Source organism: Podarcis melisellensis, assembly GCF_964234715.1.
Source record: "Podarcis melisellensis genome assembly, chromosome: 11".
NCBI lineage: Eukaryota > Metazoa > Chordata > Lepidosauria > Squamata > Lacertidae > Podarcis > Podarcis melisellensis.
Window position 1 is genome coordinate 8315503 of NC_138543.1, and position 21342 is coordinate 8336844.

Below are 21342 nucleotides of genomic sequence, written 5' to 3' on the forward strand. Positions count from 1 at the left end.
ATTTGATCCAGGGGTCATTATTTGTTTTGCAATCAGTAACCCAAAAGCAAACCTTCCCTGGTTTGTCTTGGTTTCCTTCCCAGAGTGAGCTGGGAGGAATGGAAAGAAATGCACAGTAAACTATGGTTTATGGCTAACCAAGATGTGTGAATGCAGCACACATGTAGATAGTTTAGCTTTGTAGCATTTTTTGTGAGAGTGACTTTTTCTGTAATATTACTATCTGAACTTCCTGAACATATCTGTCCACAACAATTGCATATGTTTACAAGACTAACATGTGGTACCCACAAGGCTGAGTGAACAAAACAACATTTTCTTTCCAGCAGAAGTTGTCCATATATTTTATATCCATATTCACACAGATTTAGAGAAATTCTGACTTTTGCAGTCATCCTCTACATTAAAGATTTGTACAGTTAAAGAGCTGCAAGCACTCCTGCCTGCATACCAAACCAACACCCAAGTATTTCTCTTCTCTAATAAAGAGTGAAAATGAAATCTCATGCAAACAACATATAGAAGATCTAGTTAATGTTTTAAAAAGAGCTCAACAACAAAGCACACAAACAACCTCTACAGCATAGTTGGCTCCTAGCTATTTGAAGGGTGTGTGGGATCTTGGATTACGTTCTCCACTCAGTCGCCCCCGCCACCCTGAGGCTGCAAAATGTGCTGCTGCCATAGAAATAAAGCTGCATAAAATTAATGGGAGTGGCATCTGTACATATTAACTGAGACAGCTGCAATTTCAACTCTAATTTATACCTTTTGAAACTAAAAGAGAGATTTAATCACAATGCTAATTAGTCAATTACTGTACTGGTTCCAGTAAGACACATCTTTTCACTAACTAACAGTTCCCCCAATAAAATTTAAAAGTCACAATGAAGTATTTGGTTCTCTGAAAAGTTTTATGGGAGTAAAACCTGAAAAGATTATGTGGCCCCAAACTAAAGCATCAGACTACCAAGCATGGATACTTTGGTTGCCTAAAGGAAAATGAAGTAATCCCAATGGTACTACAGGTACAAAACTATAGGGAAGAATCAGACGTTACATGAGGGTGTTAAGAAGTAGGGTCAAGTTGTTACAGTTTTTCTAGGTGTAAATCTAGAAAAAATATTTACTCATTAATATTTGTTGAGAGAGAGTGTGTTTGTGAGAAAACAGAGATCATTAACTAGTAGACATTCCTATGAGGCGGAAAGGCACTATAGATTCATGATGTAGTACAGTAATAAAAAGCATAGTTTTGTCAAATGGACAGTTTATTATAACTTGTACAAGTATATAATCTACAATTGTGAACTAATGCTGTGAAAATAATTTGTGGATTAAGCCTCCTGCCCCTAAAAAACCCTCTAACACTTGATTCCATTTAAGACACCTCAGATTTATCTTGGCGTTCATTTACTACAGCAGCAAGGCATTATTTTGCTCATTGTATTCTTTTAGCACTTTGCAACCTAAAATTGTTCTTTTTATACTACATTTTGAAGCATCTCATTTAAAAAATAATAATGAAAAATGGAATTCAACTAACCTGCTTATTATTCTTGTGGTATGCTTGAACAAAGCACTGTGTAAATACCTGCATTACGGTCATTACTTCTGGTGCTCCATCAGTTTCCAGCAGTGCATTCCTGAGCAGCAAAAAGTTTAAGTATGACAGGTCAGATTATGAGTGTGCCAATCATGCAACCATTAATTGAGAGAAGGTAAAAACAAATGAGAGCATTCTTCCCATGCCTTGGGCTGTGATCTTAAACCTATCTAGCTATTATGCAACCTGGGAAATAAAAACACTAACTTCACTTTGCTTCTTCTTCTTCTTTTTAAAATGAACATACAAATACCATTCTGCAATATAATTGCTGTTATTACAAATCCAATGTCAAGCTACAATTGTTTTACCTTGTTTTGGCAACTGCAAACCCTCCAGCTACAACTGTAAACACAGTATCTAGTTGCTCAGTTTCTTACATATTAAATCTCATACTAGAGTTTGCTCTGGAAGCAGGGACATGAAAGGAAGAAATGGCACAGCTATTGTTTGGTGGCATCAAACCTCTGAGCTCATCCCCTGGCTCTGGATAAACATGTTTCCATCCTCCCTAATCCTCATTCTCCCAACTCTTCAGCATATCTGTTTTTGCTGCCATATTAATAGTGTTGAATCACAATAGGCATTTTGTATGTGGATTATGATTTCTTTGTGTGCACTAGGACATTTCTGGTCTAATTCCCCCATCTTGATTTGTAAGTGGTTCATTCTTTTCAAGTTTACCTGGAGAAAGCTTGGGCAACCTACCAGCATTCATCATAAGCTTTGAAAGAACTCATCTGATGTCTCTGCTACCTCTCCTCACCTGGTCTCCAAAGGTGAGAGCTCTCCCTTAGTGTTTCCAGTCTGCAGTGCCTGTATGCTCAGTGTCTACCGCCAAGGAGAACTCTGGACACTGGTTTTGCTTTTAAAAATCTTCCTTCTAAGGAATTAGGAATTTCCCCAAATTCCTATCAACAATGGAGGTTCTGAGCATCTCATAAGTTCTAACTGCAGATAAAAACAACAGGAACTTAGGACAAGCTCTCCTGCTGCCAGTCTTTGCTGCTACAGGTTTCCTTCCCCATCCTACAGCTTAGTATGTCCAGAAAGTAGGGAGAGGAGAAGAATGGGCAGCAGAAAACTCTAGAACTGATGGAGGGTTACACCACAAGCAAATCCAAAACAGGGAGGGGAAAATGATCTGATTTCTGAATTGTTGAGTGCGGGAAGATTTCACTTTTAGCACGTCCATATTTAGCAAGGGATTTGCTCCCAAAGCTCTCTCTCAAGTTCAGAACTCAAAGACAGTCTAATTATTGATTTGATATCCCTTGAAACTATCTGAAATGAAAATAATTGTAAAAGAAAACCACTTCCCTCAAGATCATTCAAATTTCTTTTCCTGAATATTCCTTGACACTTTTGAATTCTACAACTTATTTAGTTTTCATGGGTAGATAAATTTCAAAAACCAGTATCTTTGTGGCATGTAGTGGAATCAAACAATTAAACAAAAATGGATTCCCTTATACTTGGACATGTGTGGGGTGGGGGCTGCTATGATAAAATGTGTATGTAAGTACCTCAAGCACAGGCTGGTTTTTCAACTATCAGTTATACAACATCTTGCATTTAATTCTTTGCCTTGAATAGCCAGCAGTGAAACTAAGCTGCATATGTTGTTCTGTGGATCAGTTTCTTGATATTAAGAAATTCTTCATAATTTTGTGAATGCTATCACAAGATGCACCGTATTTAAAATATGGGAACGCTGGGACATTCTAATGCAGTTCTATATTGTTTACTGATTTGGGATGGATAGGCAAAATCCTTCCACATAAATTGTATGTAAACTTACTTGAAAATTTCGTCTATAGTTCTGAAGACAGCCGGATGACATGCAGCTTGGTCCTGTTGCAAATAACAAAAGAACAAGTAAGATAGTTTAGACAAAGCTTGTATCATAAACTCAACACAAAGCAACAAGACAAACAACAGCTGGTCACCAAAGCATGTAACTTTGGTTCTTGATAGATTGGAGCTGCTAGTCTGAAACAATAGTAGGGCACCAGGGTGGAGAAGGCTATCTTAGTCCAGTAACTTAAATGTGCTTCTTCTCTCCCATGATGCAGTGACTTCAGGGGAATGACTGAGACTAACAGTGACGTTAAGCAAGTGAGGATGGTTTGTTATAATAAAAATGACCAGAAATCTGCTCTGGAAGGCTAAAGCAAATTGGAAAGGGGCTTAGTAAGAGTATTAACTGACCTAAGCTGATCATGGCCATACATTTCCATAGGTCTATTCCAAGCAATGTGGCCCCATACTTGTGGGTGAGTGTTATCAAACCTTTAACAGGTATAAAAGTTTCCCCAAAGTACCATTTGTTTTCCCAGGGTTCATTTTTCATATCCATTATAGATTTGAATGTCTATTTCTAAGGTCTATGTAACCAAATTCACAGGAGGCAGGTAAATATCTGAAATGATGCTGTCATGAGGCTTGTTTTGGGTGTTTAACAATATGATTTAGTAAAAGTCCTGTATCAATTTGGTCATTAGCTAAAGGCTGTTTCATTTGAGATTTATCAGTGACTGTCAGAGGTTATTTTTAACTTTTACTATTACTCTCAAAGTTAAAAATTAATGAATATCAGCATTCAAAAGATACTAATATTTAAAATACACAAATTCACCCTATTGATGCAAAGTCCACTTTCTTATACTTATTTTTTTCATTTCTTTTTAAAGAAAATCAGCCACAGGATAAAAAGATGGGTTAGTGGCTTTTCAGACAGTTTTTATGACTTGCTGCCCCAACTTGGAGCACTGAGCAAAAAGAAATTGTTCCATTCAACTTTCATGCTGGGAAAGCTTCACTCCAAGTGCTCAAAGCAAATATTCATGTAGCCAAGCCAGCTACACAGGGGAAAATATTTTGAGGAAGTATAGATCTCACAAAGCAAAAAGGCGGAAATGAGAAGAGAACCGTTAGTCTAAACATCTTCTCATTTTTCCTCACATGTCACTATCATATTGAAAAGATTACATGTCACCTCATTTTCATGTTGTACTCCAGTGTTTTGCCATATAGTTGCATTTAAGTTATCATATTAACTGTATGCCACCTAGTGTTCATGACTATTCACAGCTGGCTTTATCACATATTTCTAAAAAAATTAAATAAATAAAAATTACAGATCATTGAAGAACTGTCATTTCCAAATTCCTTTTGAAAGTGAATTGGGTGATAGATGTTAAAATGACAAAATGTAGGCAGGAGGTGTAGTGCCTTTCTTGCACACAGTAACTGCTACTAGACTACTCAGTTTCACATATTTGTACAATTTGGAGGCTGGTAGTTTTCATATTATTAAGGTTAACACAACTATCTTTTTTAACCATTCCATAGAATCTTATTTACTAGACAGCCTTTAACACTTCCTTAACTTTAGCAATGGTCCTGCATTTTTACTTTTCTTTGCCAAGAGGAGTAGCGCGAGCGCACACACACACACACATTTAAACACAGTAAGGAAAAAGTTGATCCATAACAAAATGTTACACTGTAGAGTGCTGCCATTCAGGATTCTAGCCACTCCCCCCCCCCCCCAATAGTCAATTATCATTGTACTGAGCATCCTCAGTACTTGTGGAATAGTTTTGTGGTTTCCCCCCGTGGGTTCCCCCCGCTAAAGATTTTTTGCACTTTTTCAACTCTTGTGGCTCCCCCAAGCCTACAGATAGCTCCTTTGTGTGGCTGGATGGGCCACATATGGATCAGCACTCGGAGAACTGAGATTGGTAATAAAAGTGTACAGGTGGGGCCCTGCAGTGAAATGTTGCACTGTGGGTTGCTTCTGTTCAGGATCCTGACCATTCCATTCATACATCCCCTATCCCATTTTCCCTTTCTCCTTCACAAGTATGTTTCATGGCCAATGAGCACAGTTCTGACACGAAACCTTCTTACACATGGGTGGTTAGTTTGACTATGCAAGTGCCAAAGTGAACTATGTAAGTTCAAATTCCTTTTCAGCTGTGAAGTTCTCAAACTAATCTACCTCATAAAGCTGCTGTGAAGCTAAAACAGGCTTTGCTGGACACAAACAACTTAATAAGTAAGCTTGATCATGGCCATACGTAATTTTAGTTTGCAGAGTCTGCAATATCAAATGCATTTTGGAACCAGTCAAGAATTCTTTGTAAGATTAACTAATAGCTTGGTTTAGCTAGCAATAAATTGATGTCACATGGACTTGCACTGCAGTATCACCTGCATTGATTTTTGGTATTCTACAACTTTCTGTTGAAGTTAAGCTTAGCTGACGTTTAGTCTCAAACACTGATTGTGTTCTATTTGAAATGTTACAGCGAATGTTTACATGCTCAAAGGGTTCTTAATAGAAGACAGAACATCTCTTAAGCAATACACAGTGTTAGTGGAATCTAAATAAAAAGCTGTCAACTGAAAGAATCTGACAAAATCTGCACAAAGTGAAATGTGACTTTATTTAAACTAGCCTAAGAGCATCAGAAACTGGCAGGTGCTTTTCCTTGTCGGTGCCCCTAGCTCTATGTGAACTCCATCTTTTTACATAGGTAAAAGGGCAGCCAGGAAAGGGCAGAAAATAAAGCCTTGTGCTACACCAGGTTGTAGTGCATATTTAGCCAGTGAGCTATAAAGGCTTTTGTTCTCCTCTTCCCTAGTACCCAATGTGAAGGCACACTCATACTGCTGTCAGCTCAACTCTGCACCAAACACTGAGGTCACAGGAAAGGAGAAGGACCAAGTGCTCCTCTTACGGATGGTGGCACCTGCTTCAGAACTCAGAGGCAGAGAGATGTCTTCCCACATCTTTCAGTCCTGTAACGAAGCCACCACTGTCGCAGCAGCCGCCACCAACTTAGTTTGATGCAGACAGGATACGGGACAAGTGTGTTTACCAGTTTCTATTTAACAATAGTAGCAGCTTCAACTAAAGATTCCAAGATGAGAGACCAGGGAGAGATCCCTACCCCGAACTGGTTACTTTACATTAACTTTTGTTGAAATAGCTGCTACCATCAGAAAGCCGGGACATTTTGTCCACTTCTCTAGCAACACAACAAAACAGCAAAAATCTCATATTTGTCAACTCCCAAAATCCACAAGATTGGCCATTTGTGAATGTTGTTTTCCTCACAGTTGTGGAGCAATAAATTATCTTGGGGGCAGATGAACACCTTGGGATCAGTTTCAGATCTCTTGACACAAAAGAGGCAAAGATTTCAAGACTGAAAAACAAAATCACATCAAATTGAAAGCTGGGAACAGACTGTGTTCCAAAAGCAGTTGCTTAGCTGAAATTAACTGGTGGATTGAGCTAAAAGTCCATCCCAGCAGATATATACCCATCTGTGGGCCACGGTCTCCAGTTTCTCATGCCATTATGCAAACAATTTTCATGCTGTTGCAAGTTGCACAAGCATCGCCTGCTGGTGTTTCTGAACAGAGTTGGCCACAGAAGACCAGTGAGTCCAGCAGAATGCTTTTGCATTCATGAGAAAATCACTTTGGTGATACCTGTGGCTGGGCATCAGTGCAAAAAGACTGCAACATTCGTACAACTCATTTCTGACAATACCTGTAACTGTTTCCCTTCCCCATGCAGTTCACACAAGATATTTGCCTGATTATTTTGGTATGTTTTATGCACACACCTTTAACCATCTGGAAAAAGAACTAGTGTTACCGACTCCTGAAAAGCAAAACAGTATTTATAGAGGACATTTCACTATGTGCAACCTGTATAACACTTATCTTTTGTTTTTATACTTCCTAGTAACTATAGAATTTCCATTACCAATTTCATTTTTTCCCAAGGGATGGAAACACAAGTAACAGCACACCACATAAACTAGAAGTTACTAGACCATCACACCTTAATTACATTTGGAGCCCTAATATAACAGTGTTGAGTATCATATTTCTTCCATAATAAAGCACAGCAGTCTTCCACTACCAAGACTAAACTTTAAAAGTTGCTGCTCTGTATACTGCTCAATGTTGTATTCTACAAGATGCGGATATATAACATTGTCCTACCTCATTCAGGCAAAGCCCTATTAAAGATACATTCATGGTTGCATTAGAAATATTATCAATTACTGTCCTGGTTGCTTATTTCTTTAAAATAATTGTAACTTAAAATAACAGTCTTATCTCTGGGATTATTTATTTGGTTCTTAAAGGACTATGGTTCTCTGAATATCCAATGGCAAGCCAAAATTATGCCTATAGACTGGAACTGTTCAGACTTCCTTTTCACTTGAAGCAGTTTCATGGCAGGCTTATAATGTGAAACCAAGGACAAAAGCACTTGGAATTGCAAAAATCTCTTGCCTGATTATGAAACTGAAGTAGTTCTTCCTGCTAGATGGGTGGGAAGGTAACCTGGAGGGGAGGCATATAACTGTTGAGAAACAAAAAGAATCCTTGCTTCCAAACCGCTCTCTCTTCCTACCCATCTTTAACTGGCTGCTCTGGATGATTGGGGCCCATCCCTCAGCACCAAACAACCCTAATTACAGCCCAATTAGAGGCTTTTTTTGACATATGCATTCACAATCAGTTTTAGCCAACAATAATATTGTGTTGTTAAAATGTATAACAGGAAGTCAACTCATCAATAGGACTCCATGAACTGAAAACAGTTTAGCCCTGAAAATCTTTCAATAAAAACAATTTTAAAATTCTTATTAATAATACTGCACTCTCAGATTAAAACCTTAAAGCCATGGATCATTATGCTATTTACTCTTCTACTTATTTCTAGGACTATATGGCCAGGTTGGCACATAACACTAAACTATGGTTTATGTAAATCAAGGTTTAGAAACTACAACCAAAGTATGGTTTATGAGTGTGGTTTATTCACAGTCAAACCATGAAGCCGCATTCAGATGAACAAATAAACCATGACTTAGTATTGCATATGCACAAAGCCTACAAGTACCACTTGGACTGCTTGCTCCTGAATATACTTATATTGTGTACAGTGGTGCCTCGCAAGACGAAATTAATTCATGCCGCAAGTTTTTTCGTCTTGCGAGTTTTTCGTCTTGCGAAGCACGGTTTCCCATAGGAATGCATTGAAAATCAATCAATGCGTTCCTATGGAAACCGCCTTCAGACCAGGTCCAGGGACAGTCTGTCCCCCGACCTCTTCTGAAGGCTGGGGGGGGGGGACAAGGGCTTTTCTTCCCACCCCCAGCATTTTAAAATCGCCCCGGGACAGCGGACTTCTCCGCTGTCCCGGGGCGATTTTAAAGCCCCCGGGAAGGCAGGCAGGGGGGAGCAAAGACTTTCGCCCCCCGCCAGCCTTCAGAAGAGGTCCTGGACCTCTTCTGAAGGCCGGCGGGGGGGGGAGTCTTTGCTCCCCCCTGCCTGCCTTCAAAAGCCGTCTGGGATAGCAGGAAGCGCTTCCCTGCTATCCCGGACCGCTTTTAAAATGCTGGCGGTGGGGAGCAAAGCCTTTCGGCCCCCGCCGGCCTTCCTGGACCTCTTCTGAAGGCCGGAGGGGGGGGGAAAGGCTTTGCTCCCCACCGCCAGCATTTAAAAGAGGTCTTGCGAGGCATTCGTCTTGCGGGGCACCACTGTATTTTAGAAATATTTAAAGGACCTTTGGTACAACGGGAGCAGCAAAATCTTAATAGTTTTCTAACGCCAGTACATCCCACTTACCAATAAGGAAGATTTTATCAGGCATGCCATCTCTTCCAGTGAACTTGGCTGAGTTGAGATTAGAATTTCAAGATTCTGCAGCACTGCTTTCTCCAGACCAGGCAGATGGCGAAGCCACAACTGCAGCACAGCAGATTCAGGCAAGAAAATCTTTTTTCTGTATTGGAAAAATAAATAAAATGTTCATCTCAGCCTACTATGAAACACATGTCTTGTGACTGGCAATGCCCACCTCAGTAGCCATGCTGTGCCATAACAACGTAACAACCCTGCTACATCAGCCAAGGCCATATCTGGTCCAGCATTCTGGCTACAGTGGCTTACCAGGAAACCCACAAACAGGACATGAGGGAAATAAAGCCATTGTTCATGCCCCCCCAAAATTGTAATAGTGGTGGCCAAAAACAGTCTCAAATTTCCAAATGGGCCCAGGAGGTTGGGAACCCCTGCTCTAAGTTTCCAGTGTCTGGTGGTGAATGAGATTTTCTCCTCCTCCATTTTAATCTTAGAGTCCACATTCCTGGCCACAAAACTGCCCTCCTTCCTTTAAAAAGAACATAAAATCATATGCAAGTCCAGAATTTCCTTTTTCATTGCTCTTTCATAATTGTTTCCAGTTGCTGTGCTAACTGAAGCAAGCTGGAATTAGAATAATTACAGAACAGTAAGAATAATAATTAGCAACCTTTTCTTCATTTTATGAACAATTTCCAACTTACTGTGAGCACACTATGCCCATGACCAGAAACATTGTTCTGTTCTAATGATGGGTGCTAATGTGAACTTTTTCTATGATTTATTTCTGTAGATCATGGCATTACTGAAGTTGGCATAATTTAATATAAAAACATACCCCTGAATTTTAAACTATTTTAACCCTTGTACTGGTCCATATCTTAAATATGACCCGGAAGGCATGAGTAAATATTCCGATCTCTGAATACCTAAAATAAAGATCAGCACATGAATCCCGTGTTACCAGCAAAGTTTAACTATCACCTCTTATAGGAAAAAATGGAGTTTTGCGCAGAAAATGGAACCTTCTGTGAAAAATAAAACCCCCCTTTTCACTCTACACTCTCAAGGACCAGCCTCACACTTAACTGGATCATGGACCATGAAAGGGAAGAGAGCGACACTGTAGGCTTGTACATATAGTACATTGACGGGGAGAACGTAACTGTCAGGGGTTCAGGAGCAGAGGCACAGGGGAAAGAGGAAGCGGAGAGCGAAGGGGAACAATCCGAGGGCAGCGTAGGTGAGGATGACAGTGGGGCAAGAGATTCCATGAGTCTGTCCAGTGATTCGGAAGATTCCCAGAAGGGGGCACCGATAGCCAGAGCAAGGGGGTTCCCGGGAGGGAGGCACCAGAAGCAAGGAACCAGCGGTGACTCCCAAAGCAGCAGCTGGAGATCGGGACCAGGTTCCCTACCAGAGTGTAGCGGGGGGGAAGAGTCCCAGGTGTCAGGACCGGTTTCCACTCCAGGGGAAAGAGAAGATGAGTCAGGGCTGACCACGCCCCTGTCGCTGAGTGAGGGAATAGAGGGGAAGTCAGATCCAGTTAGCCCCCCCGAAGGAGGAAGCAGTGAAAGGAGCAGTGTAACGGTCAGGAGGTTACCGGCTGGGTGCGCGCGCCAAGTTCAAATGCACAGGCGCGCGGGACAGCCGGGAGCGCAGACTGGGAGCCAGGTCCTAAAGCACGCCGGAGGCAGGGGGAAGAATCCGGGGACTCGTCAGCATCAGCATCAGAAGAGTCCAGAAAGGGCAACACCCCAGCGGGCAGAAGGACCCAGAGGAGAAAGGAGCAAAGGAGGAGGTGGAGCAAGGCTAGGGTCTTGAACTGGTGTCTGGGGGGAGGAGATTCAGACGGAGCTTCAGCGGTCTAGGGTTGAGACATAGAGCTGCGCGCCGCGGCTTTGGAATCGAAACTGAACCTTAATAAAGACTTTTGTATATAACGAGAACTGGCGTTGGTCCTCTGTGAGCTGGGACCTTGGGCAGCTCTGACAGTAACTCTCAAACAAAACCATTGATTTAGGTTCTGCTTACTTCAGGACAGGTATACCCCTTCTCCACCCTTTCTCACATCACTTTATTGTGAGTACTGTGGCAAACAATCACTCTCCAGGCTTTTGGAGTTAGAACATGTTTTTACTCTCAAGATGAAGGTGGTATGCTGCCCACTTATATTGTAACTTTGCTGTCTAAAAGCAGCAGCCATATTGTTACTCTTATTCCAAGTAATAATCCAATCTTTATGTATTCCTCAGATGTGTGAACTTTTTGTGGGCACAAGGATAGGGAACATAGTCATAGTGGACACACATTTAATCTAACAGTTTAGGTTCTTAAATCTCTTGAGAGTGTGTGTAGGAATACATATGGGTTCTGCTGTACACCTTGTAACATTGCTTAGTTAAACTTGGATGTAATTAGGGTGGGAAATTAGGGTGTGATGGCTTGTTACTATTCATTATATTATCTCTAGTTATAAGATCTCACCTTTAAGTTATTTCAGACAGGACTCCCACCTTCAGTGCACATTGAAGGTGCCTGCTTTTCTTATTCCTTTAATCTCTGCTGACACCATTTAATTCTATATATTACCTTCTTTACCAATTATCACACAGTACCTAAGTTTAAGCTAAGGAACTAATAGATCAGGAGAGTTAAATTTAAAAGTTAAATATGATTTATTAATATTTGTAATAGCAGATAATAGGATTATTAGCATGCTGCATGATAAATGATACTTTGGTTGCTATCTCCCTTGCATTAGTTCTCTTCCGTATTCTAAACCAATAGCCAGTTGCCCTTATCTGTGAACAGGTAACAATCTGACTTTCACACTTCCAGGAAATGTTGCTGCTGTTTCCCACTACCTGCAGAACTTCTCAGTTTCAGATTGATTTCAGCCCATGGTCCCATACAGAAGGTTGTGATATATTCTATGTTGGCTTCATCATGAAGTTGTTTAAATTATTCAAACATTACATAGATATAGACTGCAGTTTGAGGGGTACATCCAGTTTTGATAGAACATACTTCTCTTGTGTGGTGTACTGCTTGCCTCTCTCATTGTGCCCTTTGGTGCATAAAATGCCAAGAGGCATACATTCTTCCCAAAACAAAGCAACACGTCTTATTGTTTGGGGTGTGGTCTGGCCCCTAATGCCATCATTAATGCATACACTGCTGTTTTGATAGATGTATGTTGAATCAGGCCTTCCTTGTGGCAGGGCAGGTACTCCTAATAAAGTGAGCTTGCCTTTCCCTGTGGATCAGCCAAACCCCCAAATAAATGTGATGCTATGTGACAAAATAGAGTATCTTTAAAACTTACTATGAAGTAGTCGACTTTTTTTTTTAATCATTTGGCTTGATCACTACACAAAATCATAACTTTGGTTGGCCACAATGACAATATAGAGCCTGAGCCCCAAAATGCAAAACAACTCCTTTGTACTCAGTGTTGCCTGCTCTATCAGATCTTTCATTTCGTAGAAGGCAAGCCACCCACCATTTCACAGAAGGAAACTTCTCTCTCTGCCAGCCAACACACCGCCCCTCCCAATGAAACAGCTTTCTTCCTCTTGCTGTTCACGTCTAGTTGGACGCTACCCACAGAGAACTGTTCTCTTTTCCAAGTGTGCTGACCAGTTAGAACCGTGGTGGTCTTAAACAGAAAGCTTGGACAGAATGCAGGAAGAATGAAATGAAACTTTATACTTTGTAATCTGGTGCTGAAGGGATTAGAGCGTCTGGCAGGTGCCCTGGTAGGTCTCTGTGGGTGCACCCAGGAGCCACATTCAGCTGTCAGAATCCCAGACTTAAGAGTGCTTCTGTATCATCAGCATCAAAAATATAAAACCCACTGGTGCAAAAGGCAGCCCAGCAATGAAAACATTAGTCAGGAACCAGAAGACTCTCCTTTCCTTTCAAGAGGCCCGTGCAGAGCTTGTCTGAAGCCTGAACAGGAATCTTGTTAGAATACAAGTTAAAAACTCAAACAAAAAAGCAGCCAGTCCCTGGTGGGGGCGCCCAGACAGCTTAGCCCTCCAAGGCCTGGGGCAAGTGTACCTGGCTGCCCACCACCACCACAGGCCTGCCTTTCAGGACATTCTGAGGACAAAGGAGAAGATGCTGTAAGAAAGAGAGAAACGGATCTCCCTTCAAGTAAAAGTGTGGACGGAAGCATGAAATGCAACAGGAGCACATAGGGTGTGATTAACTACCCCCCTTTGCTTAATAACAGAAATTGTCAATTAGAAGAAAATGTATGAGTTTTCAAAGAAGCTAAGTAATAATTCAGGATCTCTTAGAAAAAAATGTGCTAATAAATAATTTCCCTGGGGGTTTTTGGCGAGGAGAAACCATTCACTATGTTCTTTCTTGTGAGTGGACTTGCATATTTTTATATGCCAGAGACTCCTGTATTTCCTTGCCTGAACAATAAAAAATGCATTCACCTGTCCTAATCACCTCAGTTGATAGCTGGGTGGCAGCAGGTGGAACAAATTCAAAGACTCACCTGAATCGTCACTGCAAAAAGTCACTGCAGGGTAGAATTAAGTAATGTGATCACTAAGAGATGCAATCCAGAAGGAGAACATGCTCTTCCTGATCCATAAAATGCAATTCATGAGCAGAAATAAATTTGTTCACCTGTATCAACCATATAAGGGATGCGGGTGGCACTGTGGGTTAAACCACAGAGCCTAGGACTTGCTGATCAGAAGGTCGGCGGTTCAAATCCCCGCGACAGAGTGAGCTCCCATTGCCCAGTCCCTGCTCCTGCCAACCTAGCAGTTCGAAAGCACGTCAAAGTGCAAGTAGATAAAAAGGTACCGCTCCTGCGAGAAGGTAAACGGTGTTTCTGTGTGCTGCTCTGGTTCGCCAGAAGCGGCTTAGTCATGCTGGCCACATGACCCGGAAGCTGTACACCGGCTCCCTTGGTCAATAAAGCGAGATGAGCGCCGCAACCCCAGAGTCGGTCACGACTGGACCTAATGATCAGGGGTCCCTTTACCTTTACCTATCAACCATACAGGAGACACAAAAGCCTGTCAAAGAGGGTAAGATCAAACAGCAGCCAGACAATCTGTGAGCTCATGTGCACTCCTATATGGAAGCATGCATATTAGCTACATAGAGGTGCTATGGAATGAATATATGCTGTTCCAATACGGTAGATATCAGAAGAATCAAACATGAAATTTCAACAGATGGTTAAACCATAATTTCAATGAAAGGGGAACTCGGGTGTTTTCTAAGCTACTTACTGTAACACAGCCTTATTCACCGCTTCTAAAAATTCAGCATGGAGGACCTCTTGTGATCCATCTTCATGATAGCTAAGAAGTGCTTCCAGCAGTGGCATTATATCAGGCAAAGTAATAAGAGGTATACAGAGAAGGGATATGGATTTTACCCGTGAAGACATACTGGAGAAACAAAATAAGGTTTCTTTTGTAGGATGAAACGGTTATATTTTTACTTTTCTAAAATATTAAACACAGAGAACTAGAACAAATACCTACTTGTAGCTAAAAGGAAGACATTTTTATCCTAAGGACTAGCAAAATAAATAAATAAAATAAAAATAAAAATAAAAATAAATATTTATTTGAAATGCAGCTACATTCACAACACATTACATACCTCAACTACATTCATATGTTCAGGCAGGGTACACGCTTGCTCTGACAACAATAAATACTTGGACTTGTATAGAACAATGCTCAAGAGAACACCAGAGACATATTACCCATGACAGAGCTTTCAGCAGATTCACAGTGAAATCCTAACTCAACAGAAATTTTGCTATTGACTGACATCAGGTGTGCAGCTGAAAGAAACATGAACTTTCTCTGGCTCTTTTCCATGATTCTGTGATTTGTGCACAATGCAATCTAATTTCCATGGTTTCCAAGTGGACAGACAAAAACTGTAAAATCAAGTCTCCAAGCAATAGGAGTATGGTTTCAGTAATGGAGATTACTGGAGAAATGCCCTGCATTATTGGAGTAGTAAAATCTACATTTAAAGAAAACAAAGCTCATTCAAATCTGCAAGCGTATATACAAGATGAGCTGCTGCATGACTTAGCTGCAGTGGGGAGCAGTAAAGTGATATACCTGGAGCAGAACATTGGTTGCATGGCTATGGCTTGATATAGAAACAGATAACATTGTTTGAGCTGTGAGGCATGTGAAATAAAATATGCAAAGACAACCGGTCTGCCACTGCCACTTGAGGCAGAGCTGGTATTGGTTGTGTGAAGTGCTTTCCATCAACTGCCGAACTATGACCCTATCTGAGATAATCTGGTTGCAGTGATCTATCTATGCTGTGGTAACCTCAACATTAGATTACTGCAATGTGCTTTACCTTGGGTTGCCTTTGTAGACAGTTCAGTAACTAAATACTGCAGAATGTGGTCCCCCAATTGCTCACAGGCTCAAGGGAAGATTATCATGAAACACTGATTGGGGTGAGTTGCAGTTGAATCAAGTAAAATACTGCAGGATGATGCAATATTCAATTAGCTAGTACATATGTCTGTGATTTTAGCTGGGAGAAAGGCACCGTTGCAGTGCAGGTTGAGGATTCACTGTGAGCTGTTTTGCTAAGTAATATACTTACTAGAAAAATAATGTTTAAGAACAGTTTGAAATAGACATATTTAATGTTTTTTTTCAGTATAAGTGCTTTTCCACAAAAGAAGCAGAACATTCATTCTAGTCATCTATATACTAAAATCACAGAAAGATAATACTAACCTTTGTTGTCTGTTAACTCCATTAAACTCATTTCTGCTGAGTTCTGTCACTAATGATAAGACCACCTGTTTAATAAAGTCAATCACATGTTACAAAGAAAGACATATTTCAGTGAAGGTTGCATCAGTAGTATTTTCTCATAGTATTATGATGTGGCAAGATTTGGTATTCTATCAATTGGAGTGTTATTAATGAAAAATTAATAAAAAATATTTACAAAAAAGTAGTATTTTCTCATTGTTATGATTTGCACCTCCAAGTGAATTAATAATCTCTGTAACACCGGTCTTGAAAGACCTACATTGGCTCCCAGTATGTTTCCGAGCACAATTCAAAGTGTTGGTGCTGACCTTTAAAGCCCTAAACGGCCTCGGTCCAGTATACCTGAAGGAGCGTCTCCACCCCCATCATTCTGCCCGGACGCTGAGGTCCAGCGCCGAGGGCCTTCTGGCAGTTCCCTCATTGCGAGAAGCAAAGCTACAGGGAACCAGGCAGAGGGCCTTCTCGGTAGTGGCGCCCACCCTGTGGAACGCCCTTCCAGCAGATGTCAAAGCAATAAACAACTACCTGACATTCAGAAGACATCTTAAGGCAGCCCTGTTCAGGGAAGTTTTTAACGTGTGATTTTATTGTATTTTTGGTTTTTATGGAAGCCGCCCAGAGTGGCTGGGCCCAGCCAGATGGGCGGGGTATAAATAATAAATTATTATTATTATTATTATTATTATTATTATTATTATTATTATTATTATTATTATTATTATTATTTTGTGACCTATGGTCTTGACCATAATTCAAGAACTGAAAAGAAACCATGGGTATTTATTTTTTATTTTAAAAACTTATACAGTGGTACCTTGGGTTAAGTACTTAATTTGTTCCGGAGGTCCGTTCTTAACCTGAAACTGTTCTTAACCTGAAGCACCACTTTAGCTAATGGGGCCTCCTGCTGCTGCCGCGCCACCGGAGCATGATTTCTGTCCTCATCCTGAAGCAAAGTTCTTAACCCGAGGTACTATTTCTGGGTTAGCGGAGTCTGTAACCTGAAGCGTATGTAACCTGAGGTACTACTATATCACACCTAACTCTCTTCAAAGAGACTGAAGGTGTCCCTCTAGGCAAGTTGTCCCTCTAGGCAGGGGAGGCTGGAGGAGTGCTAAGTACTTTCCCCCTTCTCACTCTCCTTGTACTCTTTGCAAGGTGAGGGAATGGTTATCAGACATCCTTGACAAATAAACTCTAGCTAAGAAGTTGTTAAGTGGCTGACTTTCTCTTAATCTTGTGTGATTTCTTATATGTTCCTCCATCTCTCAAGCTTCTATGGTAACATAATGTGTCAATTGGCTTAGAGAATGGCTCTGAACTAACACACTGAATTTACGAAGGCATTTTGCATGCTTCTGAAGCACTCCATGAAGGCAAAGATGAAAAGGGGCACTTGCCAACAGTTGCCATGGCAAGCACGGTATAAGCACATTTGTAGGCTCCTGATACAATCAACCATGCTTGTAGCTCAAGGTTAAATGTACTAAGTACTCACATTTTCAATTAATTTAGAATAGTAATCTGCAGACGTGAACCCAAGAGTTGAAATAAAGTTGTTGATATCAGTGTCATGATTTCTCAGCCCAGAAAATGAGAGCAAGTGGCACAATGAACCCTAGAGGAAAAGTCAACAGGAGAGAGAAATATCTGATTAAAAACTAAGCAACTTCCGTTATTGTCATAGGGTTAGCAGTAAACCAAATGCATCGATTACAGGCTTTATGTAACTTGAATTCAATTCAATATCTGTACCTTCAACACTAAGTTATGGAACCTACAGAAGAGGCAATGAATCTGAAGCATTTTATCTCAAATAGGGAGGATTTCTATTAAAAAGAAGAATAATTAAAAGAAACAAATGGAAATTAGCAAGTGTCAAATCTTTTCATGAATCTTGGGAATGTATATAAATTTACGTAACGAATGCTCAGATAAAATATTTATCACACATTTGAAAGGGCACAAATATGCCAACATGATTTAAATGGCAGAATCAAATGGGCTATAAGAAACACAAAGACTGAAGGGCAGTGTATGGGGAAATTATGGTATGCTAATACTATCTCTGTGGGCTGCTATTCCAGCCCCACTGAGGAGATTTTCCTGCTGTCCTATAGTCACAGCTTTCCCCTTCTAGGGACATAGTAAAGTTCTACACACTTATCATTTGCACAGCATTACTGTGTGACATAACTCTGAGATGCATCATCCTATGGATATGTGTAGACTATGAAGAGCCTTAAAGGTTGTGGGGAAAGGCTTTCCCTGATAGGACTTGAACAGCCACAGACTTATGAATGATGTGTGCTGTACATCCCCTCTGGAATCTGCATCTGATAGGCCCAAACTGAGAGAGTTTGAGAACTCCTCTTAGGGACTCAGACCTCTTGTCTCTTGTGTTGTGATTTAAATAGAAGTGCTCTGGCAACCCTTTACAAGGTTCCCTCTTCCCTGCGAAGTTAGATCTTTTGTTTCTTCAAAATTACAAGATCCTAGAATAGTTTGTGATCCTGCACAGGCTTCTTTACAGTGACTTTTTACAGGCCACACCAGAAACATCCATGTCTGCATGTGTTCTTCAAGCCCAGTGTCTCCCACAATTCTGTATTAAGTAGATCAAGGCTGTGGCATATTGCACATTCTAGATCTGACTCCATAACTAGTATAGTAATATGAACCCAGGATTATCCATGTATAAATTATTTTTAATTGTGTGTGTGTGTGTATTTGAAGTGAATTGCTCAATGAGTCATATATATTTTAAACACATGCAGTTTTGTTACACAGTGTGATAAAATGGAATACATAACAATATATAGGAAAAGAAATATAGCTTCCAAAAAGTAGAACCCCAAAGCCTTTCTTTCTTTCTTTTTTACTGTTCCAGAGCACAAGTTGAGCAGACAAAATAAATACTTTCATAGATCTACTGTAAAAAAAGAAAGGACACAAAGTATTTGTTCTACCAACAGTTCGCAGAAAGAAAACTGTTATACTGCCATCTAGTGGCTTAAATGTTAAAACAGGAAATCGTGCTTTGGATTTAAAGCAAAACTGATCATTATAGTGGCCAAACTTCAAACATAAAAACAAACACAAACCAATATATTTTTATGATTTGTCCTAATTTCAGTCATTAGTCTTCTATAATTGCTTTGAAGGTGCAGATCAGCTCTAATTTTTAAAAAAAGTTAGCATTTTCTAGCCCAATTCAAGCCTGCACAAATTGTTATTCTGCCACTACGTAGAATGCTGAGTACCATACTAATTCCAATGGCTTGGTCTAACCGCTAGCCATCAAAAGGTCATTAATCAGGACCCTCCTGTCCACCATCAAACCCAATGAGAACTCAATTTCTATCTAGACCTTCACTTATTGGTAGAACACATGCTTTGTCCAGAAAACGTCGCATGTTCAATTCCTGACATCTCCTGACAGGGCTGGGAAACATTCCTTTCTGAAATCCTAGAATTCTTATTGCTGATCAGTGTACATAATACTGAGCTAAACAGAGCAACGAGTCAGTAAAAGGCAGCTTCCTCCTAATTTTGTATAAGCAAAGAATAGGCTCACAACAATGCTATGGATAACATGAAACCTTTCTCTTCCCTCACATTTTCTGGTTGTTTCTAAGTGCTTTGGAAATCAAAGGCAGATAAATAAAATCTTTCACTTCCTTTTCATTTATTATGCACGTGTTCCAGCTTGTCAATACAGTCATACCTTGGTTCTCGAACAGAATGTGTTCCAGGAGTCCATTCCACTTCCGGAACTGTTCAAAAATCAAGACGTGGCTTCCGATTGGCTACAGGAATGTCCTGCAGCCAATTGGAAGCCGCAGAAGCCACACTGGATGTTCGGCTTATGAAAATCATTCGAAAACCGGAACACTCGCTTCCAGTTTTCGATTGTTCAGGAGCCGAAACGTACAAGTTCCAAGGCATTTGGCAACCAAGGCATGACTGTATCCTTCTTAAATTGTGGTGCCCAGAATAACACAGTACTCCAGGTGTGTTCTGACCAAGGCAGAATAGAGAGCAACTTGATCAGGACACTATACTTCTGTTGATGCAGCCTAAAATAGTATTAGCTTTTTTTGCTGCTGTATCACACTGCTGACTTATGGTAAGCTGTAGTCTACTAAGACCCCTATATCTTTTTCGAATTACAGATAGGTAGCCGTGTTGGTCTGCCATAGTCAAAACAAAATAAAAAAATTCTTTCCAGAGCACCTTAAAGACCAACTAAGTTAGTTCTTGGTATGAGCTTTCGTGTGTATCTGAAGAAGTGTGCATGCAAACGAAAGCTCATACCAAGAACTAACTTAGTTGGTCTTTAAGGTGCTACTGGAAGGAATTTTTTTTATCTTTTTCGAATGTACTACTGGAATACAAAGTGTCCCCCGTCTTATATTTGTATACCTGGTTCTTCCTGCCCAAGTCTAGAAGCTTACATTTGTCCCTATCGAAATTCCTTTTGCTAGTTTTGGCCCATTCTCCAATCTGTTAAGGTCATATTGAATCCCAATTTCTGTCTTCAAGAAGCATTGGCTACTCCCAGTTTGGTGTCATCTGCAAATTTGACGAGCAATACTTTCATCCAAGTCATTTCTAAAGATTTTAAACAACAATGGATTCAGGACAGAACCCTACGGCACCCCACTTGTCACTTTTTTTCCAGGATGATGAAGAACTATTAATTCGTACTTTTGGAGTTCAGTCAGTCAACCAGATACAAATCCACCTAACAGTTAGCTTGTCAATAACCCTATTAATTCACTAGTTTAATTCACATTTACTTTCACCAATTTCCTTAAAAAGCAAGATTAAAGCATGCATTTCTGAGGTCTTTAAGACACTAAAATCTACCAGTTCTTAACTTTCTTCTTAAAATGTTTAGAGCCTCTTAAATTTACTGCTGTGTTGTTTCTGCCTCTTTTCCTTTAAAATCCTGCTTACATGATTCTGTGTCCCCCATGCCACTTAAATGAAATTAGTAACAATAAAACACTAGTATTTGGAAAAATCCATTTCACTACAAAACAAACAGAAACCTAGAGAATTATAGTGGTTCAAGTAACTGAGAAGGATGCCTGCTCACTTGCAGACTGTCTCAACACCCTCTGTTTATATAGCCTATTCCATGAGCAGGATGCTGACATAATACAGCTTACTGATTTTCCACACTCTGATCCAATCATAACAAAGTCTGCAGATCCTAATTTTGCTTACAAGACCTCT

The 21342-nt window shown here is 40.3% G+C and overlaps 1 protein-coding gene across 5 annotated transcripts in view; it reads right to left on the minus strand.

Annotated features, from left to right (window-relative positions):
* Positions 1-21342, minus strand: part of FANCC (FA complementation group C) — a 72240-nt gene that overhangs the window by 21529 nt on the left and 29369 nt on the right. For all 5 annotated transcript variants that reach the window (XR_014172962.1, XR_014172963.1, XR_014172964.1 and 2 more), the window contains exons 5-10: positions 17597-17716; positions 16057-16121; positions 14557-14718; positions 9275-9431; positions 3408-3460; positions 1547-1646 (exon numbers count right to left, since the gene is read on the minus strand). Coding sequence is in view for 1 of the 5 variants with exons in the window: in XM_081930626.1 (XP_081786752.1) it covers positions 1547-1646; positions 3408-3460; positions 9275-9431; positions 14557-14718; positions 16057-16121; positions 17597-17716 (657 nt within the window). In the remaining 4 variants the exon portion in view is untranslated. The remainder of the gene's footprint in view (positions 1-1546; positions 1647-3407; positions 3461-9274; positions 9432-14556; positions 14719-16056; positions 16122-17596; positions 17717-21342) is intronic.